Source organism: Strongylocentrotus purpuratus, unplaced genomic scaffold (assembly GCF_000002235.5).
Source record: "Strongylocentrotus purpuratus isolate Spur 01 unplaced genomic scaffold, Spur_5.0 spur5_scaffold_17, whole genome shotgun sequence".
Lineage (NCBI taxonomy): Eukaryota > Metazoa > Echinodermata > Echinoidea > Camarodonta > Strongylocentrotidae > Strongylocentrotus > Strongylocentrotus purpuratus.
The window spans coordinates 27,274,435-27,300,736 of NW_022145602.1; the positions used below are offsets into that span (position 1 = coordinate 27,274,435).

General features: G+C 38.7%; 2 protein-coding genes across 2 annotated transcripts; one reads left to right on the forward strand and one right to left on the reverse strand.

The window, feature by feature from the left end:
* Nucleotides 1-882: 882 nt before the first annotated feature.
* On the reverse strand, nt 883-25,401 carry LOC586025. The gene is made up of 12 exons (XM_030988005.1): nt 25,233-25,401; nt 16,041-16,852; nt 15,018-15,187; nt 13,953-14,082; nt 13,145-13,370; nt 11,270-11,953; nt 9,073-9,380; nt 8,531-8,722; nt 7,939-8,059; nt 7,088-7,235; nt 4,061-4,310; nt 883-3,321 (listed from the first exon to the last, which is right to left on the reverse strand). The coding sequence occupies exons 2-12, from the start codon at nt 16,794-16,796 to the stop codon at nt 3,097-3,099; spliced, it is 3,210 nt and encodes a 1,069-aa protein (XP_030843865.1). The 5' UTR covers nt 16,797-16,852; nt 25,233-25,401; the 3' UTR covers nt 883-3,096.
* On the forward strand, nt 19,621-25,326 carry LOC764514. Its single transcript, XM_030988338.1, has 3 exons — nt 19,621-21,915; nt 23,623-23,769; nt 25,246-25,326. The coding sequence occupies exons 1-3, from the start codon at nt 19,621-19,623 to the stop codon at nt 25,324-25,326; spliced, it is 2,523 nt and encodes an 840-aa protein (XP_030844198.1).
* Nucleotides 25,402-26,302: the final 901 nt, after the last annotated feature.

Below are 26,302 nucleotides of genomic sequence, written 5' to 3' on the forward strand. Positions count from 1 at the left end.
ACCTTTCTGGTCATGTAAAAGGGCAAATATGGGTCATGGAAAGTCATGGAATTTTGTTCTTAAATTTCTATGGGAACCCTGGCATGTATATGTAGAGTACTGAAGAAAAAAAGTACTGAGACAATAAAAAAGGCAGCATACACAAAATTGATTTTCACATAGGCTGCTAAAACAGTTCAATATTTAATCAAACACGTTCCGTTACATGCAAGAGGAATGTATCTGATTCATGATTCCTGCTTTCTTCGATTCACAGTAATAATACAGCTTGAAAAGTTTCACGCAAAGATACACTTTACATTGTACATTTATGTAAAAACTATCACTAGACAGAGTCGGTCAATACACATAGCTCTAAAAAAAAAATTTGATTTAGACATTCTTGTACAATCTAGATATCATGATTCATTTCAATAATTCTATTTTATCACACTTCACATCCATTATAATCATAACACAGAAAAACACTATACATGTTCAACAAAAAATACTGTACATTAAAGATAAAGACCAGTTATTATGGTCATGCGGTTGCATTATGAAAGAAACGTTGTGAAATCGATCAGAAAAGGTTGATCATCTAGCATATAAGTATTGGTGTGTACTGCAAGGTTCTGGAATCATCAAAATGATAAGAAATTTGGCCCAGTCTTGGTAAAGTTACAAGCACTGTACACAGAAAGATGTATATGGGACTATAGGCACACATGCGCGACACATGCGTTATATCTATCAGGTCCAAATAGATATAATAATTTACCAAATATATCAATTAGTAGGTGGTTTCTCTGCATAATTTGTATCATCACGTATTAGTCAAAACATATTCTTTCACATGAATTGGTAACAAGAGCTTCGATTTTATTTTTTGAGAGTGGGGCGTTTCCAAAACTGGTCTTTACCTTTAAGACAAGTACTGGACATAATCAGTTCTACAGACATACCTGTACCTGTACTTATTTAAATATTTCATATCATTCTCTCTATACATATCTTACACTTAATATTAAATATTAATATCAAAGCTCCATTTAGAGGAAAGGAGTAGATCCTTAAACAAAGTATACTTCTAATTTACATACAATTGTACAATATTTCACTACACACTACATATGCACATCTGCAAATATTTCACACATTGGTTAGATTTGTTTTTTTCAAAGCTAAAAAACATGTATATCATATACATCTGTTAAACCTAATAATCAAAATTTGCACAAAATACAATGAACATTAATTGAAAGCATGTACAGTAGTACAATAATCTCTTATGCTTGGCAAAATTGAGAAATTACTCCAGTGTAAAACTTAATGAAAGCGCTATGTAGTTAAATGTTTTCTGTATTACTAGTCCTAACTCAGTGATCAACAGGTATATCTGAATAAAAATAAATTCAAATAAAATATCAAAGAAGAAATGTAGATATTATTAAAACAGTCTATGCATTATTCATAATCATCAAATTGAATACATGTTCAATTGTCCAATCAGAGAAACACTATCCACTCTATGGTGAAATGAAAATAATTTCAAAATCTTCAACAATCATTTATTTAAATAAAACAAAACAAAATGAAAGAAACATCCTCTAATCAAATGTTGGAAATCAATTAGAAATTCAAGTACACTTAGAAAGACACTTGCAATGGCTATTAATGTCTTTAAAATGCTTATTTTTCACTATGGGCTAGATGTATAATCTTTTAATTTCAGCATTACATACATATACATGACATGTACATGTACATGATACAATATCAAATATACTAGATAAACACCTACCGTTACATGTATATTTAACATTTAAAACTTTTACAAAAGATGACAATTAAAAGAAAATATATTAAAGCAAGGTGATCAATTTAACCTGAATATGAATATACAAGTCTCCTGAGTTGTTTGAAATTATCAGCGTATTTATAATTCTCTTTTATCACCTGTGAAAAAGAATGCAGATATACAGTCCACACAAATCATTCTTTTCCATGGCGAACATTAAACCAACAACATTTACAAAAAAGGCTTTCAAAATGAAAGGACAAGAGACCACTTTCTCCTTTAAACAATATTCTCACAAAAGTATGCAGACTTTTCTGCACTTGTGGACAAAAGAGTTGAAAGTAGAGGGACTATTCTTTGTACAGTTATCCATTAATACTTCAAACTAGGGATGAAAAGCGAACTGCATTACGAACCAAATGCAAATATGATGATAAAACACTTTTTTCTTGGCACAATCATTATATATTCTTGAATATAAAACATGATACACAAGGTAGATTACTCAAAAAGCTGCAATGATGTTCAACTGATTTATCAAAGAGAGTTGCTGGTGTCAACAAACTAAAATGTATAGTCTATCTTATTTACAAAATTTAAATCGTCACCTAAAGATCAATCTTGAAAGAATATTTGGTCACTGTCCAAATTCAAACTTTATTAGCTTCGTCCTTCCCCTAATAAATGTACAACTGTACATATACAATCAAACCTGCTTTAGTGACCACCTGTCTTTAAAGACCACCTGTCTAAAAAGACAACTTTTTGTGATCTCCTTGGGCGGTGGCTATAGACAGGTTTAACTGTATTAGGAAAGGCTATCCTAAAGCTTTGATCCACAAAAGAAGGCTTGCTCAGTGGTAGAGCAGTGGTCTTGTAACATGGAGGTTCCAGGTTTGAAAGCAAGCCAACACGCTTGGGCCCTTTGGTAAGGCATTAATCCGCATTACCAAGTCCCTTGGAGAGGACTTAGAGCCGTCAGTCCCCAAGGTGTTTATATACAAGTATATACATGCTTTCTCTATTAGCAGCCAGGTCAGACTGTCCTCATCATCATTAAAAATTCTTAATAATAATAATAATAGTTTGCAATTTATTTAGCGCCTTTTTCGTTGGATACAAAGCGTTTTGAGGTGCCCATCTCTGGTTCAGTAGTCATTCGAGTTCAAATAATTAAAAGTTACGTGTACCAAGCAGTGACAGTGTGAGTTCAATGTATACAAAAACGTAGCCAAACTATGTTTGGATTGTCCCAACTGTTGGTGATTATTTCAGATGAAAAGAGGAGACTGTTCCAGATTTTGGAAGCAGTATAACTACGGTAGAACTTGTGAGCGGTACTCCTCATTTCGTTGCTGCTTCACCGCGATCCTGATGTCCTTACGCTCCTGGTTCTGTCGCTCGTTGTTACGGAAGTGCGATCTCCTGCTCAGCTCTTTGTTACGCATTTGCAGGTCCCGTGCAGCTTCCTGCTCGCGCCGTTCGCAGAGACGTTCAACGTGCTGCTGAGAGCGCTCATTCTGCCGCTGCAGCTTGACCTCCTAAAAGAAAAACAAACAATTTTTTGTTAGAATTGATATTCATGTTTTTAATAATTTCTAGCTTTTTGGTATTAGGGATGTTTAGCCTGGCCAGTATATTTCCAAATGCTCTAGTGCCAAATTGTCTAGAATCAATTTTTTTTTTAAAGCATGTGGGTACAAAACAGAACCTTTAACAATCTTTTTAACGTAACATTTATAAATTGCATATTGCGCATAATTTGAAATAATGTTCAGGAGAGAATATTTCTTGTTTTAAATGTCCATACCTACAAATATTATCTTATGGTTTATTTGTATTTCTATTTGGAATAGGTTAAATATCAAATTACACATTTTTTTCCAAAACAAAGTCACATCCTTGCAATATAACATAAAGTGAAAAGTTGAGTCAACTTGTCTTCAAGAGTTGCATAAATTATTATCCACAATTCGCCATTTATATAAGTTTTCTTTTGAGGCAATAAACCTGTGAATCATCTTGAAATTAAATTGTTTAACTTTATTATTACAAATTTGCGTTAATTTAAGTGGAAATACATCCTTCCAAACAAAGTCACTAACATGTTGATATACCTTGAACTTGTGTGGCTTCATGTATTTTCACTGTCTTTTATTCAGAATTTGCTGGAAAAAACAGTATCTGTAGTTAACACAAACATATTTTTTTAACATGTGGATCCCTTTTCTATATTACCTTTACCACAATTTCATGTAAGCAAAGAATACGACTGCCTACCTCTTTCTGTCTCACAGTCTCGTGTAAATCTTGGGCCTTCTGCCTCTGCACTTCCATCCTCTGGTCATTACGAGCCTTCAGCGCATCGATCCTCCGCTGCTCTCGCGAGTCGCTCTGTACCGCAACCTCCTTCTGGCGCTTAGAGATGGTCCCACTGACCGCGCTCTTTGCGGCTTGGACTTGCTCCATCTTGGCTTCACTGTCCTTTTGGCGCTGAACATCACGCCGGGTCACATCGGCCGTGTACTGTCTGTGGAGCAAAGAAAGAAAAACAGGAATATTTTGTTAATTAATGCACATAATAACTTTTGGCCGTCAACTCTATCGTTCAAAGTATCTTCTCCCAGCTCGAGGGTTGATCGCAAAAAAATTGCACACACCAGGGCTCCGTCTTATAAAGAATTGATATCAATCCCAATGTACATAAGAGATACGAGACGGCAAACTTGTGATTGATTGGAGGTCTTGCGATTGATTTGGATTTGGATCAATCGTGCATCTTTGTAAGACGGGGGCCATGCAGGCCGGCCCTATTTCACAAAACTTGTCATTAGTTACAAATGATACACTGTAGTTTTTGTTATAAACTAGTGAAATCCTTGCTTCTGATTGGTTATCGGCAGATTTGTCACTGATATTTGTCATTTTTCAATGAAAAAGGCTTTATGAAACGGGTCCCTTGCTGTTCTCTGCTGCCCTAGCTAGTACACTCTTGCAGTAGTGTTATTTCACTGCATGTCTTGATATTCACCTCCCAGTTAATATAGCCGTCATCTACCAAAGTCTATTTATAACAGACAAGAATTACTGTACACTAAACAAATGTACCGTACATTGTATGTATAAAAGGAAACAGATTGCATCTAAAGGCTTATAATTACATGAACAAAATATAATTCAACAATCGGTCATTTACTGCAGGCTTAATTTCGTCGACGACAATTACATGAACAAAATGTGATCTCATATTTGCTCCAGTCGTGACGTAGCTGGGAGACTGCATGTTACAAATAAGGGTCCTAAATATTAATTCAGACAGGATAACTCATATTAAATTGGCAAATCATAATTTTCAATCACCCAGCAGTCTAGATATGTTCTACATTATCCATAGTCTAGAGTGATACAACGAAAAGACCACATTGAAGAAAGGAGATGAAAGGAAACAAAGAAAACAACTACATTACAAAGAAAGTTAGAGACCAATACAAGATTTAAGAACATTTTCACATACAGTAAGACATACAGGTGTAAGACATGCAAATGTATAATATTATATGTGTATGAAATTATAAAGGCATGCAGAACAGGATGTACTTTTAATAATAGCATTGCATTAAAGAAATTAAATAGGAAGATAAATAAAATCAGAATAACAATCGCATAGACATGTAGAGAAATCAGTGCTTATATCTTAAAAGATATTAATTAGATGAGCTCTATAAACACGTAGCTTTATGCTGTCCGCAACGAAAATAAATTAATAGCAACATAGGCAATACTGATGTTTTAGTTAACAAAGCATCAACATGATTATGTGATTTATAAATGTACATATGTAAACATTATAACATTCTGTACTCAGATATAGATTATTATGTTATTTTCTTCATATTCAAGATCCTTTTCCTTTGAGTTAAACTCCTGGGCACATCCCCCCCCCCCTACAAGAACAAATTGAACTTGTACATACAAACAAGTTAAGTTACCAAGTTAAGTTAGAGACATTTCCAAAGATCCTTGTGTTTCATACAGGTACCAAAATTAGCCATATTATTCAATTCAACAACAATCTAAATCCCACATGATGCAACCGCAAGCCTACTGTATATTTACATCACCACGCAAGCCGATACTTATAAGCAGCATATAATCTAAATCTTGCATTGGTAAATTCTGAAATATGTGATTTGTACCCAAGCAAGCTAACAAGTTATGACCGCATGCACATCCAGTATTTATCTACATCTACATGTAACCGCCAGAAAGAGAATTAATGTTTAAAATCAAAGGAAGAAAGAAAATATACATGAAATACCCAGCACATTTAGATACCTGTAAGAAGCAAGCTGTCCAGGCTACATGTATACTGTGTTTGCTAAGAGCCAGCTACATTTCACATCTAAATGAAATACTCTGGCTCTAAAGCCTAAACAGATGGAATATAAAGAAGATCTCTACAAATCTCTTCTACGTCATAGAGTGGTTATATCAATCTATTTTCGCTTACTGGTACATGCTCGCTTCGGTGTTAATTGTGAGGGATTTTTCAAAGCTACGAGTACTGTATAAGAGGCGGAAAGTTTGAGAGAAAAAAACATACATGTAGAAGTCACAGACAAATCCCATTCTGGGAACGGACAACAGATGTCCCCTAGGATAGGACGTAAAATGAAGGTCCCATATATATATAAAGGAGATTAGACACATCCCACTGTATTTATTTATGCAGTTACTGCCATGTTCAAATTAAATAGAGTATGGGAAATATCGGTTAGGTGGTGTAGTGGTATATTTCTACGTCCGCAATCAGGAGAGGAGGGAATCGAGGATGGCGATGCTAAATAATGAAGACTAATTTTTACATTTTAATAGCCTTGTCATACACAATGAAGGTAGATTTCCGGATGATTAAACAGTAACTAAACAGTAAAAGAAAGATGTTGTCACACAAATTACATGTATGTGCAATGAATGCAACATGAAAACCTACAGGTAACGTAAATGTAACAGACGATAAACATTTAAACTCTATAAAATTAACATAATAAAGACTTAAAATGTACGCTGTGATATATATATTTGTATATATGAACAAACAATACAAAATGATAAACAATTTTTTTTATACATTAATGTGCAGTTCTGCATGGAGAATATCATCTGTACAAAGTACAGAGATGGAGTCTCTGCAGAAATTGTTGCCTTTTCTTCTTATGGAACTGGTATTTATTTTACGACTCTGAATAAAAAGTTATTGAGCCAATTAAACCACAAAATGTGGCAAGATTGTTGCAAAATTCTCACCTGCATCTTTCGTCCCTAGCGTCTCTCATCTTCTCTTCTTGCTGTCCCTTCATGTACCAGGTGTACTCTCTCTTCACGGTCTGCATCCGGCGGAACTCGATGTAGCTGTTCTCTTTCGCTTCTCTGATCTGGTCTCTTGTTCCTGATACTAAACAAAGGAGAGTAGAGGAGAGACTGAATTGAATTCAACATGTTCATTTTTAAGAGGTATATTTGTTTTGTTAGATGATTATGCATTCAATATAAAGTGTAGTATTGGTAAGTCTCATAATATTAACGATAATATATGCATACTTATAAAGTGCATATCACATTATGATATAACGTCTTTATGCGCTTTATAATAACTTTGAATATTATTACCCTAGCTTTAGCTCCAGCAACTGTATCCCCGGCCGTTCTATATTCGATTTTTAACACATTACGTGTTGAATAATCCATCAACATGATGTAACTTGTGTTTCAGTTCATTGTTCTTTGTTTTCCTTAATTGTTCGATGAAAAAATTATCTAAATCATGCAATAGTTTCACTATTTTACTCTCGATATTATGAACCCTCGATATTATCTGAATGATAAATATTCAGATAATATCCAGGGTTCACTGACACAAGGACGTAGCTCCATATTTTGCCAAAATGAGTATTTGATATCAAAATGTTCAGAAGAATATGGGCTTTCCAGGAAACACAAAGACTTACATTTGTAACTCCACCCAACACCCCATTGAAGTCAATGGCTAGTGAACTTAGACTTGACTTCTTAAGGCCCAAGTGCTCAGCGACACATAAACCACTTTTTCTCGAAATGGCCAAAATGGAGTTACGTCTTTGATATATATCTGTACTTACCAACAGCTTGAGCGACAGGTTTTCCAGGTTTTTGTCGTTGAGCTTGGGGCGGAGGAGGGCGAGGCTGTTTGTTCTCCCATTCAATCATGGCCCGGTCGCTACGAACCTGGGAGTGGTTCACCTGTAGAGGGAGCAATTGTTTTTAATGAAAACATGATCTGCAGATTGTACAGACAGAGGTAATAGACACACTTTTCAAACAAAATAAGAGCTTTTATACTTTTATAAGTTGTATGTATGTTAATGTCCCATTTCTACATGTACCTTCAACTTTACCAGATTGGAAAATATATGACGACGGATAGTCAAACTGTTCGAAACTCCTGCCACCCATCCTCTCCGACCGGCGCTATAGTTCTCCTTAGAACTATAAGCTAAGAAAGATAACCACCAGTCTTTTTCAAGACTACACCAACAGTCTTTTTCAGGACTACACACCCTCAAGAAAGATTACCGAGAGTCCTTTTCAGGACTCCTCAATCCTCCCCCTCTCTCACATGGTGCAACCACAAGCCTACTGTATATGAAGGATGATGCTAATGATGCTAATTATGATGAAGTGAGCCTGAACAATGTTGACAAATTTACTTACCGGTGTAAACACTGCCGATCTGTTCAAGTAGCCTTGATCCTCTCGGTAAGCCGGCTGCATCTTGGCCTCTATCGGAGCCTCGAGGGCAGTATCACGGAAGGCGCCGACATGAGCTGTACGAGGGCGTGGCCTCCGCATCTCCCACTCCACCTGGGCGCGGTCACTCCTGACCGGGGAGTGGTCATCATCAACCTACAACATGAATGACAGTGTTAGAGAATTTGCAACTACAAGAATGCACTTAAAGTGACATCGAGATGCGAGTCAAACAAATTTATCAAATAAGTTCAGAAAAGTCTGTAAGCTGATTGGTTGAAAGCCAAGTAGCACAATTGAATTAATTGTACTGACAGCATAGATTATGCATGCATAATTTTCGATATAAAAATTAAAAAGATAGCTTTTCAATATGGCGATGGTGAAACAGCAGCAATATTTGACTTTATTAAGACTGAAAATTAGAAGAAGAATTCACAAAATTTGTAGGGGGTGGGGGAGAATCTTGCAAAAATAATGACTTATAAATCCCATCCCATACTCACCGGAGTAAACATAGATGATTTGTTGACAGGTGCGTAGACATGCTTATCTTCAAAGACATAGGATGACTGAGCCGGTGAGGAGTGGAGTTTGGCGTCCTTGGAGGTGTCCGTCATCGTGTCTCGGAACGGACCGACCAACCCCTGATGCGTGCTGCGAGGGCGCTGCATTCTCCGCCAGTATTTCCAATGCGGTTGGGAGCCAACTTCGGCCTTGGCGGATTTTGGTCGCCGCGGGCCGTTCCGGTAGAGCAGGGAGGAGTCTGTTCCCACAGCCGTGTCTCTGAGTGACATGGTCTGGATACCTGCATCTGTTACGGAACATTCAAACATGTAAAATCTTAAAGGTATAGACCAGTTCTGGTCATGCGATTGCATTGTGAAAGAAACGTGGTGGAATCAATCAGAAAAGGTTGATCATCTAGCATACATGTATAAGTATTGGTGATACTGCAAGGTTCTGGAATCATCAAAATGATAAGAAATTTGACCCAGTCTTGGTATTTTAAAAGTTACAAGCACTGGACACAGAAAGATGTATATGGAACTATCAATATCTTTCCAGTCCGGGCAAAATTTGTATCATTATGTATTAGTCAAAACATATTCTTTCACATAATTGGTAATAAGAGCTTCCATTTCATTTTTGAGAGTGGGGAGGGGGCGGGGGGGCATTTCCAAAACTTGTCTTTACCTTGAATAGCTGAGGATCTGAATAGTCATATGATTAAGAAAATACAACTTTCAATGGATTTCATGATTTGAAGCCAATTCAGCTTTTTATTTTGACTAGGAGATTTCAATGCACTCAAATTCTGTTACTGATGTTCTTATCATTATTTAGCAGGGAAATCAGGAAGATGATGTTTCTTGATATTTCCTATTAAATACGATTGCCATTTCTTTGCCAATTAGATCACAGAACGATCGTGTAGTGTACGGTTGGCTTAAGAGACATAATCTGAATGCTGTCACTTGTTACGGGGGTTTTATTAAGAGAAATCAACAGAAAATAAAAGTCAGAATGTGGAGAACAATTTTGGCCACAGCGTATGTCCTCTGATTCATCTGCTCAACATAAATTATGAAAGATAGAAACTTTGAATCCCTTTATCACTTTGGATTTCAAAGTTTTTAATTGTCTTTTGCCTGACTTAATCATTAAAAGAAACTAGATGGAACTTCGACTGCGCGCAGTCGAAAATGATGCCTCCGTCATAGAGCAAGTTTACAAACCAAAAAGCAATTTCTCATATACATATATGACCCTTTGATCTTTGACCTCATGACCCTAAAATGTACTCAGTTCATTGGCTCTGCAAGATGTCCTGAGTTAAATAGTAATCCATCTGTCAGTTCTAATGAGAATGCGTTCACAAGCTATTTTTGCATACATAATGAGCCCATGACATTTGACGTTTGACCTCATGACCCAAGAATCTACTCAGTTCATTGGCTCTGCAAGATACATCCATGATCTAAGTTTGGCAGGAATCCATCAATCTGTTCTAATGATAATGCGATCACAAGCTACTTTTTGCATACATAATGAGCCGCATGACCTTTGACCTTGACCAAGACCCCAAAATCTAATCAGTTCATCGGCTCTGCAAGTAACATACATGACCTAAGTTTGGCAGGAATCCATCAATCGGTTCTTGAGATAACGCGATCACGAGCTGTTTTCGCATACATATTGAGCCCTATGACCTTTGACCTTTGACCTTTGACCTCGTGACCCCAAAATCTAAACAGTTCATCGGCTCTGCAAGATACATACATGACCAAAGTTTGGCAGGAATCCATCAATCGGTTCTTCAGATAACGCGATCACGAGCTGTTTTTGCATACATAATGAGTCCTGTGACCTTTGACCTTTGACCTCGTGACCCCAAAATCTAATCAGTTCATCGGCTCTGCAAGATACATACATGACCAAAGTTTGGCCGGAATCGATCGATCGGTTCTTCAGATAACACGATCACGAGAACGGGACGTACGTACGTATGTACGGACGGACAACCCGAAAACATAATGCCTCCGGCTACTTCGTAACGGAGGCATAAAAATTAATTATCTTCAAAGAACAGGATCTTGATCTTTCAATAGAATTGGGGGATCCAATAATAAATCAAATCATCCATCCAAGCATTGCTTTTATCAGTCCTATTTCACATCAAAGCACATTTTACTACTGTACCTATCAATGACGATATCTCTCGTTCTGATTTTGCAATTTTCTGCTTCATTTCCTCCACTTCCTTCTCTAGTTTCTCCTCTTCTGTTGCATACCCTTCCGAGTCCTGCTCCGTCCTGATCGAGCTGATCCCGCTGTCCACTCCAAAGCTGTCTTCGTTGAAAGAAACACTTTTCTGCAGGGTTGACGTTTTTGGGGTCTTGGCTAGGATGTTGGCTTCGCCTCCCTCCCTCAGTATGCTGCTCCCCATCATCTTATTATCCATGAGCTGTTTCATGACTTTCACATTGAGCTCCTGGCGGGTCATACCCGTGCCGGGGATCAGCGAATGCATGTCCTCGCTTTTAACTGCGCTCTCCCGGACGACACCACCACCGCTCCTCCCGCCGTAGTCCCTCGTCTCCGCCCCAGCCATCATCATGGGGACATAGACACGCCCCTGCTGCAGGACTGGCAACCCAGCCATAGCCCCGCCCTCCTGATGCGTGCTGGGTACGGTGTAACCGCTGATGGAGCGTTGATAGCTTGGGTCGTTGACGACATAGTGCCGGGCCGTTAGCGGCATCTGGATTTCGATTCGGTGTCGCTCGTATTCGGTGTGGGGAATCCAGACTGCCGTTTGCTTGGGTACCTTGACCGTTTTGCCGTTGAAGAAATTTACAATAAGATGCCCAGAATCAGCAGCACCTATAAACATCAATGCAAGAGAAATGGGATTGAATATGAATATTTTCTCTATATATCGAGGGTTCAATGAAACAAAGACGTAACTCCATATTTTGCCAATATGACTATTTGATATCAAAATGTTCCAAAAAATGCGGGCTTTCCAGGAAAGACAAAGACTTAAATCCACCCAATACCTCATTGAAGTCAATGGCTAGTGAAACTTAGACTTAACTCCTTAAGGCCCAAGTGTTCAGTGACACATAACCCACTTTTTCTCAACGTGGCCAAAATGGAGTTACGTCTTTGTGTCCCTGACCCCTCAATATTTAGTTTGTCATACAGGTTTACTGAATTAAAATATCAGTCTCAAACATCACTTCTTAACCAGGTTTACTTGTGATGTAGTAAACTCAAACAAAATAATACACTTGTATGATGTGCAGAGTGTTAAGGGCAATGCCAAATAAAAAAATTACATTGAATTTGGAAAGATATATTCCCTCTCTTTTTTATCTGCAGGGAAATAGAAATTCATCCATAAAGAATTGCTAATATATATGGTGACATCTAACAATCCAAATTATGCATGATGTTAGACTTTGAAAATAAGTTCTTGCACTGCTCAGTTGACTGAGAAGACAAGGAATCTGTTTCATAAAACTTGTTATCAATATCAAATGATAAATTTCTATGACAATTTTGCTCTCGGCCAATCAGATACAGTCAAACCTGTCTATAGCGACCGCCTAAGTGAAACACAAAAAAGTCGTCTTTATAGACAGGTTCCTTATATGTTTCAACGAGAAACCATTTTCAAGGGAAACAAAAATGTGGTCTTTGTAGATACCGGTAGGTAGTCTTTGTAGACAGGTGGTCTTTGTAGACAGGTTTCTTTAATACATGTTTCAATGAGAAACCATTTTCAAGGGAAACAGAAATCTGGTCTTTGTAGACAGGTGGTCACTAAAGCAGGTTTGACTGTACCACGTTTTCAGTAGCTATATCGTCTTTATAGAAAGGTGGTCTTTTTAGACAGGTTCCTTTTATAGTACCTGTTCCTTTTTAGTACATGTTTGTTTCCCTTGAAAATGGTTTCTTATTGAAACATGTACTAATGGAACCTTTCTACAAAGACCGCCTGTCTATAAAGACTAGCTTATAACAGTTATTGACGAAAAAAAATTATGAAAGAGGGCCCGGGATACTCACAGCCAGTCGATCGTCCCTCGATGCCGTCCAGGACGATACCAGGAGCACAGCGGTATCCAGCCTTCTCCCAGGGAGCTAGGACCTTGTCTCCAGGTACCACAGGATGTCGCATGGTGTCGTTGAGCGCCTTGATGTCATAGATGGAGGTCTCCTGCAGGAGCCGCTGACACTTGCCTCCCGAGGGATCCTTGTCAAAGAACACCAGGAAGGAGCGCATCGCTGACAGCTGTCAAGGTCAAGGGTCAAAACTCGTTAAGGCTATTTTTTAATTCAAACAGCTTGTTTGTATAATGTGACAACGCAGCTAATAGGAGGTGAAAATACAGTAATATGCAAAATTTGAAAATAGAAGAAGGATTATATTAAGTTATTACAATGTATATACATGTATATGCGAGACAAAATGAAACAATTAGTGTTAAGCTAGTGTTAAACAAGATCTTTGAATATATGCTGATACTGGGAATCAGTCATTTAAAAGGTCAATCAAAATGATGAGTGAAGTACTAAAATTGGGTGGTTTTTTCATTTTAGTAATCAAAGGGATAGTTGAATTTTGTTGCAGAGGGCGCTATTCAATCTAAATTTCACACATTTTAGGGTCTAAAATTACCTTCATAGCAATTTTAGGTCCTACAAGGGCACTAAGAATGTCATGAATAAGAATAAGAGCAACAACCATGCACTTTGAATGCATTTGCGGTCTTAAAAAAGAATTCAACTATCCCTTTCCAGGTACTTGGAACATGAATTTTGAGTTGCAACTTGGAATTACAAGTGTGAAAGGTTTACAAAGAATGATTCTTACCCTTTCTCTGATGGTACCTGGACAGTAGTAGCCATCTTTCTCTCTTCTTGCTAAAACCCTCATCCCTTCTAAGAGTTCAACGGCACTCTGGGGTGGGACTGAGATGATGTGGCTTGATGCAGGCTCAGTTCTAAAATAGCAAGAAACCATTCATTTCATTTCATTTATTCAACCATGCATTTAAAACTCATAGATAAAATATGTATGTAGTCATATACAAAGTAATAAAGGTTGGGAGCCCTAAAATAGCAAGACACCATTCATTTATTAAACCATTTAAAAAATTGTAGATAAAGTGTAATCATATACAGTTGATCAACCTAATAAAGGTTAGGAGCCCTAAAATAGCAAGACACCATTGATTTTATTTCATTTCAAAATCGTAGATAAAATGTAATCATATACAAATTAATGAAGGTTAAGAGCCCCAAAGAAGAAAAATCTTGTAAACAGGGCCCCTTGAGCAAATTATACATACATAAAATAAAATCTTATATAAAAAATTGCGATCATCAACACATAGCTAGAAGGAAAGAAAAAGAAGAAGAAATAGAAGAAGTAGTAGAAAACAAAGAACAAGAAACAGAACACGACCACCGAAAAAGAAAAAGAACACGACCATGGAGTGTTGAAGGTACGAATCTAGATCAGCCATGTAAACAAATCTAAACAAAGGCAACTTAGCCAGTATGTACTATACAGTACTGCAATCTTGTCAACAAGATATTCATTCCATAATCATGGAATGCACGAAAAATATATTTTCTATGATTCAATGTTACACTACCACTCAAATCTTCTTTAAACTCTTCCTAAAAAAAATTTTTCCTCTACCATCCTTTGTTGAAATGTTTTCACATAGGCATAACTTGCTTTCATTTCATAGCCTTATTAACCTTCATTTTCCTCTTCCTTGTCTTCCATGTGAAAGATAAAAGCACAATTAACTGAGGTTGATTTGATTTGGAATAAAACATCAAATTCTCAACATTGAGAGTTTTCAGCCAGGATTTGCTATCCAGGTTCTACATTGAAAGGTCATTCCCCAATCAACATCACACTAACCTCACAGTCTCCCAGGCGGTTGCTGCAGGTATCTGGACAACAGTTCTTGGGGCCAAAGACTCCCTGACGATAACTGTCTCTGGAACAGGATTGTAGTCCATGGATGTAGTTACACTACAGTACTTCACTGGACGCTCCTCATCTTCTGTTCTGTATGTCAGTGTGGTACTCTAAATTAAAAGGACATATATGTATATGTTTTAAACAGGATGCAGAAATAATAATAATAATAATCTTTTAAAGTCCACTCCAAATTTTATTTTATTAAGTTAAACCGAAAATGGAAATTCTTTTTGCCCAATTGATCGTGAGCCCGGCAGCCACTGAGCAGCGCCAGATCGACGTTGTTCTATCCCTTATTGTTGAACGCCAAACAAGGTACATGTAGCAGCAACTCCCGTCTTTTAACGTCTTTTGGTATGACGCGGCCGGGGTTCGAACCCACGACCAGTTGTGAGGCGGACGCTTTACTGACTGAGCCAACACACCGGTACACACCGGTACTTGTTAAATTTATTTAACAAGCCGTTGAGTAAATTTGCATCCAGGATGCAAGTTTTATTTCAACCTCACTTGTTTCTATTTCTTTCTTTTTTATTCATGTACAATTATAAAGTAACTCCTCAAGGAAGCAACCAGAAATTTTTAGATCATACTGTCAATCATATTGCTTTACTTTTTTTAAATCCCTGTTTTCTTTTCTTTGTGGTAAACATCTTTCTTCTATTAAAGTCATATCAAAATTGTAAATTGGTTTTGCATTGTATACTTCATCCAAAATACCAAACATAAATGACATTTTTATCATATGTCTGTAGGATGCATTATCTTGAGCTACTGGAGACAACTACTTCAACGTGTATTCCATGGGTTTAAAATGATATATCTAGGATATCTGACAATTTTACATGATTAAAAGAAATTGTTTCCATGTTACACATTTTATCACAGCATTACAAACTTGATTAAAAGATGGTTGAAATCTAATTCAGCTTTTTGAAATAAAGAATGAATCCTACTTACTTCTGGAGGATTATCTAGAGTTGTTTTGATGCTAGTAGCTGGGACTCCTCCATGAACGGAATACGTGGTTGCTTCTGCAATGGGTGGGTTGTCAAGAGTAGTCAAAGGAATCTCTGCTTCGTGCTGCCTCCTGTAGATAGCCTTCTGTATCCTGAGAGGACTATGGTCCGACGTCACAACCGCTTCAACTCTTTCAATGACCCCATGCATGGTCATGCTGATAACATGGAAGGTACCAAGGGTCTGGGCGGCCAGACTCTCCAGGAACTCCTGCGCGGCTACTTCCGTGTGGAGTCCAGTCAGGTAGATGGCGTGGACCGGACGTCCTTCGCTGACCAGTGCGACTTGTTTCCTGATTTCCGTCGGCTGCTGGTCGGGTAGCCCGTCCGAGACGAGGTAGACCGCCTCGCAGACGGGGTCGGAGAATGCGACGGTGAGAGCATCGAGCGTGTTGGTTCCGTCCGAGCAGGAGAGTTTGTTGACCCACTCGCTAGCGACCTTGACCGTTGGTGGTGTGCAGCGTACCATTCGATCCGCCCAGGGTGTGACCGACGATGAAAACTCGATCACATTGAACATGGAGTCTTTCTCTCGATGTGCCCTTGCCAAGAGGACCTCATTCAGGTGATCTTTGACGGCAGGAAGGTAAGAGTACATGCTCCCTGAGGTATCAATGATGAAGGTCACATTTTTGGCATCGATCTCCCCGAACATTGTTTGAGATGCAAAGGTTGGAACAAGGTGTATTGGAGCCATGATGAGCTGAGGACTGGGACTTGGAAAGTTGTCTGCTAGCTTGGTGTCAATTAATCCTGTTGAATAATGACAATATAATGATATACATTATCCATTTAAGAATTAGATCTAAAGTACAACAATAAAAGTAAGGGATAAAAAAAAAAAAAAAAATGTTAATCGCAAACACAGGCATTAATTTGTTGATAAAAAAAAAGTTGGATCTGTATAGGTCACCGTCTAGATCTAAATTTGATTTATTTTTTTTTTTTTTTTTCTTCTTTTTTTTTTTCTTCTTTTTTTCTCTTTTTTTAAATATTATTTTTACCCCAATATCTTTAAAATTTGCACTGTAAAGTCATGACACTGACTGTACATGTACATGTGTGTAAAAGGAATTTGTGATGTCATACAGCCTAGTATGCAATTTATAATAAATAATTAGAACTAATGAAAAATGGTTCCACATCCACTAAACTTTCACTTCCACTTGTTTTATGCAATTCAATTTGACAAAAAAAAAAAAAAGCAGAGACTATGCAATTATGTCAGGAAAGAAATTTATGTGTTTCGCTCTTTGGTCTGGAGTGTTCTTTGTTAAGGTCAGGTGAAGATGTTAAGGTCAGATGTTTTCTTTTCAGGCCAAGATGTATTGTTCCCTATGAATAGGCCTGGGGGAAGTCATTAATTCAGTGTACATGTTTTATCTGTTGTTTAGCACACATTTAGGAAGCCTCTTTTCAATTCAAGTATTTTCCTTTGTAAGTTCATTTCCTCTCCAAATATTTGTAGTCATGTTTTTAGAATTTACTTAGTAACCGTAGGGTATATTAAGAGGTGGATTTTCTGAAATCGGGGAGAACCACCTAAGCTATAATAGACTAAACGTCATGTTAGTCGGCAGTTAAAGTCAATATCTGAGGGTAATTCCACGTCGGGACGAGAGGCTAGCTCAACTGCCACCCGGTTCTCCATATCTTTCGTCGGGGGCTAGCTCTTGTCTGGGATCGGGACACACACCATCGTATCTCAGTCTGCGGAGGCCAAGAATCCGGAGCGACTACCGGGGCCAAGTGGAGCAAAGACACCGTCTGCGGAGGCCAGGGCCAAGTGGACGACACGAGCTGTGACCGGCGTCGATGTCAGACGGGAAACTACCCATCCAGAATTATTTTTGTTAAAGATAAGTTTATTTACATACTGTATTATTATTGAAGCCAAAACAAAGTCTGTGAAACAGGAGAAATGATTGGAAATTAAACATTACAATTTAACTTTAATTAACAAGCTCTATTTCCCTTTATTTTGTGTGTCCGTAGCAATAATAAAAAATAAAAAAAAGTCTCTCACGTGACAATTTGGAGGTCCCACCGAGACATTGCTACTGATAAATAATTTCAAAAAAAAAAAAGGGAATTAGATATTTCTCCCCCTCTTTTCCCCGCATACGAATTTGAGGTGTAATTGATGTTTGGGGTTGAAATACAGGTTAAAAGAAATTATCAATGCTAGGTTGATAAAAGCAATAATGTCAAGAGTTTAGTGGATTCTCCCCAAGGTTAAGCCCTTGGTAACGCCTATAGACTAGGGTAGTGCTTAGGCGGGTTTTGCATTATGCATGGTATTTTGCTCGGATTACAGATTCCAGGTTTGAATTACTATAGGCTTTGAATGTTCATGTTGTGAAGTTGACCGGTGTTTCGCATGGTTGGATTTTTTGTTCTCGTTAGGAGAAATTCTAGTGTGCTTGTTAGAAGGCACTAGGGGTTGATTGCCTGGTGTGAAGCGGACCGGTGTTTCGCATGGTTGAATTAATTGTATGCTCATTGGGAGATACATTCTAGTGTGCTTGTTAGAAGGCACTAGGGGTTGGCATTTGTTGCCGGTGTTAAAGCCTAGGTTTTTGTAGTTTTGGAATCGATGTTTAGTCGCTATGGCTAGTACCGAGCAAATGAAAGAGTTTTCTACTTTAGGTAGGGAAATGGGTCTTAGTGGAGGCGAGTTGAGTAGTTTCGTTTCTGAACGCTGTCAGGCGGTAGAAAGAGAAAGAGAGCGTGAACATGAGCTCAAGTTAGCGCAGTTGCGTAAGGATGAAGGAAATAATGTAGCTCAGTTAGGTCGGGTTAAACTCGTTGTCGGTCAATTTGATGATGCCCACGATAAATTTGATGCTTACATTACCAAGTTTGAAATGATCCTGAAAAGTCAAAAAATCCCTAATGACGTGTGGGTACTACATCTAATCTCTAATTTGAAAGGGAAGGCTTTAGATGTAGTAAATAGAATGAGTACAGATGATCGCCAGAAATATACCGTAGTTAAGAGTGAGTTAATGCAATCTTATAATCTCACTGAGGAGGGGTATAGGCGTAGTTTCAGATCTGTTAGGCCTTTGAATTCAGAACGCCCAAAACAGTTTGCTAATCGGATGAAAGGTCATTTTGATAATTGGATAGGTGCGTCTAAGATAGACAATAGTAGGGCTGCTCTTGAGGATCTAATGTTGCGAGAGCAATTTTTGATTGATTGTCCAAGAGAGGTTGCTAGGTTCATCAGGGAACGGAAATGCACGAAGTTTGACGAGGCAGTGGAGTGTGCAGAGGTTTATGTTGGTGCACACGGACCTCATGTTTTCTTTGGTGGAGAGAAATCCGAAAGAAGCCGATCGGATCCGAAGGGGGGTAGTAAGGGCCCTAATCAAATAGGTAAGAGTAATGCAAAATTGGGCGAGGTTCAAGCTAGGGCAAAGAAAGTGGAAGGTAGTAAGCCCTTCCAAAAGAAGGGGTGTTATATGTGTGGGAATCCCAATCACATGAAGAGGGAGTGTCCCCTGTTGTTAAAGTCTATGGCGGCTCAGGGTATGATGTTGTTAGGGGGTGATGAAGTCCCCGGGGTATATGCTGTTCATAATAAGCCTAATGAGGGTGAGATTGAATCTGATGCCGTAGAGTTGACAGCAGCTTGCATTGCCGAGTCGGTGGTCGATAGTGAAGTCATTGAAAAAGTTGGAATGGCTTACGATGATATTGAGGCGATGGTCAATGATATGCCTGTCGTGTCTGGGAGGTTGATGCCTGGGAATGTTCCCGTTTCCGTGCTACGTGATTCAGGTTGTAGTACTTGTGTTGTGAAAGAAGCGTTAGTTAGGAAAGAGCAATTCACAGGTCGTCATGTTAGAGTCAGGTTAATTGATGAAACGATAAGGCGTTTCCCCTTGGCAAGAATCGTTGTCGATTCGCCTTATTTCGAAGGAGAGGTTGTGGCAGTGTGTATGCCTAGATGTTTGAATGACGTAATCATTGGTAATGTGAGAGGGGCTCGTCCACCAAAAGAGCCTAATTTCCATTGGGTTCCTAAGGCTGACATAGAGGTCACGCCGGAGGTCGTGCCGGAGGTCACTGGTTTGGAAGATTCGAAGTTGGAGAGAGAATTTTCAGATGAGTTGAAGTCTACCGCTGAGGGCGTTTGTTCTGATGAGGGCGGTATTAGATTACAAGCTGTTCAGACTAGGGCAAAGAAGTTGAGAGATTCCAAGCCTAGTAAGGGTTTGCCGGTGGCTGACCCAGTTGCTAATATTCAGTCAAATCACTTTCTGCAAGAGCAAAAAGATGACGTATCATTGCGCCCTCTGTGGCAAAAGGTTGATAATGTTGACAAGTCGCAATTCATGTTTTTGCGTGAGCAAGGTTTTCTCTTTAGGCAGAGAAAGGATGTCAATGCTAAGGGTATAGGTCCTAAATTACTTGTAGTGCCTAAGCCTCGTAGAGAAGAGCTAATGCGAGTTGCACACGATTCTCTTTTAGGTGGACATATGGGTATTAATAATACTCTGTCAAAACTCAAGGCGCAGTTTTATTGGCCTGGGATGTCGGAAGATGTAGCCAATTTCTGCAGATCATGTGATGTCTGTCAAAAGACTGTTGATAAAGGGCGGGTGCCGAAGGCTAGTCTTGGTCGAATACCCCTTATTGGTGTTCCATTTCAGCGGATTGCTATTGATCTTATGGGTCCATTCATACCTTCTGCCCGTAAGCATACCCACATATTAACCATAGTGGATTATGCTACAAGGTATGTCGAGGCGATCCCGTTGAAGTCTATATCGACTGTCGATGTGGCTGAGGCCCTTGTTTCGGTCTATAGTAGAGTTGGTATTCCAGCAGAGGTCATGTCGGACTTGGGTACGCAGTTCGTATCGGATTTGATGCGTGAAGTTTGTAGATTGTTGTCGGTCAAACAATTGACCAGTTCTCGGTACCATCCCATGTGTAACGGGTTAGTCGAGCGTTACAATGCGGTTGTGAAATCGACTTTGAAACGGTTATGCTCCGAGGAACCAGCTCAATGGGATAGGTATCTCCCGGCTTTGCTGTTTGCTTTACGAGAAGCACCGAGCTCGAGTTTGGGATTTTCCCCGTTTGAACTTCTGTATGGGCGGCATATCCGTGGGCCATTGAATGTCCTGAGAGAGTTATGGACGACCGAGAAGTTAGAACCAGAGCTCAAGAGTGAATATGAATATGTAATTGAGTTGAGGGAGAGGTTGGTGAAATCTTGGCGAATTGCGCAAGAGACCCTTAAGTGTTCAGCAAAAAGGTACAAGGGGTACTATGATCGTAGGGCTAGAACAAGAAAGTTGAATGTAGGCGATGATGTGCTCATTCTACTTCCTACTGAGCACAATAAATTACTGATTAGGTGGCAGGGTCCCTACAAAATCATAGGAGTCAAATTTGACTACGATTATGTCGTAGATGTTCGTGGCATTGCTAAGACGTATCATATCAACTTGTTGAAGCAATACTATAGTAGACCCGTGAATGCCCCAGTAGGTGCTTGCTTTGAAGTCGGTGTTGACGATGAAGTCATTGATGTCAAAGATGATGTCGGTGAGGTTGAGGAGACTGAAGTTGATCCCGATTGGGGGGATGAAATACCCAAAATGCCAAGTGCAATTCAAAGTGAATTCGTGGACAGGGTGGGGATAGATGGAAACTTAGATGAAAATCAGAAAAATCAAGTACGAGACATTCTCTGTGAATATCAAGACATATTCACTGATATCCCTAAGAAAACGTCTGTGTCTAAGTGTGAGATCATGTTGACAACTGATCAACCTGTACGGACTTCACCTCATAGGGTACCACAAGCTATGGAGAGTGAAGTTGATAAAGAGATCGATTCCATGCTTAAGTTAGGGATTATTGAACCATCTAACTCCCCATATGCCCATCCGATAGTCATAGTTAAGAAGCCAGACGGATCGAATCGATTTTGTGTCGATTTTAGACGTTTGAACAAGTTAACTGTCTTTGATCCAGAACCGATGACAAACCCCCAGGAAATGTTCGCTTCCCTTGCTAAAAGCAAATATTTCACGAAGCTAGACTTAACAAAAGGCTATTGGCAAATCCCGATGCGTAACGAAGATAAAGCCAAAACGGCTTTCCTCACTCCTAAGGGGCAACACCAGTTCAAATACATGCCTTTTGGGCTTGTGACAGCCAGTGCCCAATTCACTAGGATGATGAGAAAAGTACTAGCGGGAAAACAGGAACCAGCGAATCGCGGTCGCCGTTATGTTTAGTTGGTTAAGTTTTAGTTACGTTAAGGAAACATTGTCTGTTAGGGCTTAGTTGTAAATTAGTATAGGTTAGTTTAGGGCCGTTAGGATTAAGTTAGGTTGCTTTAAGATTGTGAACGTAGTTTAAGAAACAAGCTTCATGATTTTATGCGGTGTCATAGATGTAAAAAAAAAAAAAAAAAGATGTAAATAATTTGTTTAAAAAAAACAAAACAATGAAGTTATATTAATGGATAACAAAAAAAAAAATATATACATATACCATAATCAAGACAAGCATGTAAAGTTGTTATCGGTTGAATGTTATATGCAAGAAATGAATCAATATAGTGCATTTCAGATGACAGTTTGGTTATAGTGAATATAGAAAAGTTGCTTAATAACTGCAAAAGTACATTCAGAGTGCAAACATAGATTGAGCAATCTGAATTTATATTGCCTGTTTCATAATCTCTTGTCTTTTAATATGCTTATACTTTTAAAGAAAATGATCAAACGAAATAATGATACATATTTCATACAAGGAGTGTGATTTCCTAATCATATTCAAAAGAAAATGTAAGCCATGTTTTTCATGGAGAGACAGAACTCACAGCATAACAGTCAAACTTGCTTTAAACACGGTTTTGGATGCTGTGGTTTATAGTTCTTTGGTTTTTATACATACATGTACAGTTAAAAAAAAGAGAATTGAATCATTAGTGTTTCCAGTAGGTTATGTATGTTATATCTTATACTTAAAAAGCTTTTCAAATAAATGTTTTTATAGTGGATATAAGTTAGATCCCCTAATTATATCTTAAGGTGGGGGATATTGTCAGGAAAGAAATTTATGTGTTTCGCTCTTTGGTCTGGAGTGTTCTTTGTTAAGGTCAGGTGAAGATGTTAAGGTCAGATGTTTTCTTTTCAGGCCAAGATGTATTGTTCCCTATGAATAGGCCTGGGGGAAGTCATTAATTCAGTGTACATGTTTTATCTGTTGTTTAGCACACATTTAGGAAGCCTCTTTTCAATTCAAGTATTTTCCTTTGTAAGTTCATTTCCTCTCCAAATATTTGTAGTCATGTTTTTAGAATTTACTTAGTAACCGTAGGGTATATTAAGAGGTGGATTTTCTGAAATCGGGGAGAACCACCTAAGCTATAATAGACTAAACGTCATGTTAGTCGGCAGTTAAAGTCAATATCTGAGGGTAATTCCACGTCGGGACGAGAGGCTAGCTCAACTGCCACCCGGTTCTCCATATCTTTCGTCGGGGGCTAGCTCTTGTCTGGGATCGGGACACACACCATCGTATCTCAGTCTGCGGAGGCCAAGAATCCGGAGCGACTACCGGGGCCAAGTGGAGCAAAGACACCGTCTGCGGAGGCCAGGGCCAAGTGGACGACACGAGCTGTGACCGGCGTCGATGTCAGACGGGAAACTACCCATCCAGAATTATTTTTGTTAAAGATAAGTTTATTTACATACTGTATTATTATTGAAGCCAAAACAAAGTCTGTGAAACAGGAGAAATGATTGGAAATTAAACATTACAATTTAACTTTAATTAACAAGCTCTATTTCCCTTTATTTTGTGTGTCCGTAGCAATAATAAAAAATAAAAAAAAGTCTCTCACGTGACAAATTACAAATTTACTATACAGTACACCTACCAACTTCTAGTTAAAACTGGTTGTTCAAAACTAGCTACTCACTCGATATAAAAAGTAAGGAGAGCTTTTTAATATGAATTGAACCAGGTCCAAATTCCTGCACTATATGACCAGGGGGGTGTTTCACAAAGATCCTAAGTCGAACTTAACGCTAAGTTGGACTTAAATATCATGGAGAGCCATTTGTAGCCTTATTTTGAAATATATTCAAAAGCAAAAATTTCAAGTATTTTAGACTTGTCATAAATTCCACATCAAGAACATGAAATCTCCCAAGATAAAAGAAAATATGAATGATTTTGAATCAACGTGTTATGCCTTATAAAATAACTTTTCCAAATATTTTCAATGATGCTAATGGTTTTCCATAATTGTTAAGTCCAACTTAGAGATAAGTTCAACTTAGGATCTTTGTGAAACACCCCCTCCCTGGCCCTGATGACTATTCCTGCACAGGACTCGCCCTCTCACTTTCACTTGTCTCAGGAGTCAAGTCACGTCAAGTGAGTTAATTTTATTCAATTCCGATCGAAACATCTGAACACAAAGGGCGAGGTCTCGTCACATCTCTTTAGAATTTACAATTGCACTTCTACTTCTTCAAACTAGTTAGACAAAGACTTCTTTTCTGATTCTATCTAGCTTCAAACTCATCTTACACAGACGTCTACTCACTAGTGCGGTCAGTTTCATACATTTCAGGATTGTATTTCAAGTTATTATCACACTCACACAGATTTTGGGTGAGATCGAGATATACATAATAGTCTACACACCCTGGGCAGTGTTTCTCGAAACCGTCATAAGTACAAGTTCACCGACATCCCATTGACACGTGTGTATTAAGTTTAACACGCGTTTCAATGGGATGTCGGTGAACTTGTAGTTATGACGGTTTCGAGAAACGCTGCCCAGGTAACTAATTGGCTCCTGCTCTCACACACCTCTCTTTCCGACTAGATCATGTAGATCAACCCCTTATTTTTCACAATCTGATCTCTCTCTGCTCTGGGCAGCGTCTTATGAAACCGTCAGAAGTACAATTCAAGTGCGTGTACATGTAGGCCTACTTAAGTTTAACACACGTTTCAATGGGATGTCGGTGAACCTGTACTTACGGAATACGGTTTCATGAAAATTGAAACGCTGCCCAGCTCAGTTTACTAAATTCATCATCATCTTGATCTCCACGACAATGTGATGTCAGTATAAACTCACCAAATCTTTGTAGAGGTCTATACGTGTTCTACCTACACCTGCACCAACTGCAGTTCTCCAAACTGGAGGACCAAGCAAAGAAGAAGAAGGTTAAACCACTCATGCATATCGTATTGATATGGAGAGAGAATGGAATGCATGCTCATCTACACCTGTCTACGCTGGATTGTTATTGTTTATGTGCGTTGCCATATGTCTGAAAACGTGCGCTTAAATAATAGACAGACAATGGCGTCGTTGTTATGTGTACTGTAAAACCCAAGTGATGACAGTGTGTCCGATCCTCACTTCGCATTCATTTCTTATATTATGCGAGTATTATCAATTATATCATTGTAATTGAACATATGAATATTATTTATTTGAGATATTAAAGACAGTATTAGGCCCTTCACTGTTGCCTGATGATTACCGGTAGCTTTAAAGAATCACGAGTAGCTGTCTACTACAAAATGCAACTGCCATTCGATAATTGATTGAATGTTCAATATCTGACGCAGAGGGCCAGTGAGATGTTGATAAAAAGATTGGAACGCAGCTGTCTACTACAAAATGCAACTGCCATTCACAGAATTATTATAATTCTGTGCTGCCATTCGATAATTGATTGAATGTTCAATATCTGACGCAGAGGGCCAGTGAGATGTTGATAAAAAGATTGGAACGCAAAATCTGACCGTTTTAGGACAATCACCCCCCCCCTACTCCTTACAAGTACCCCCGAGGACAGTCCCCCCCCCCCCGTTCTTTAAAGGGGAATTCCACCCTGATCACAAGCAGGTTTTAATAAAAACATTTTTTATTGTTCTCGGGGGGGGGGGGGGGTGGGGGTGTCCAAGGAGGTAGTTTGCAGGGGGATGGTTGTCCTCGGGGGGTAAATGTCTACGGGGGGGGGGGGGGTTATTGTCGAAGGGAGTAATTTTTCCTTAGGTCATTTTCCCTGGGTTAATTGTCCCGCCGGGGGGGGGGGGTGATTGTCGAGGGAATATTTCATTTCATTTCATTTCATTTCGTTTATTTCCATTTCCAACAAAATAAATAAAGTACATTGGCTTGCATTGTACATAGTA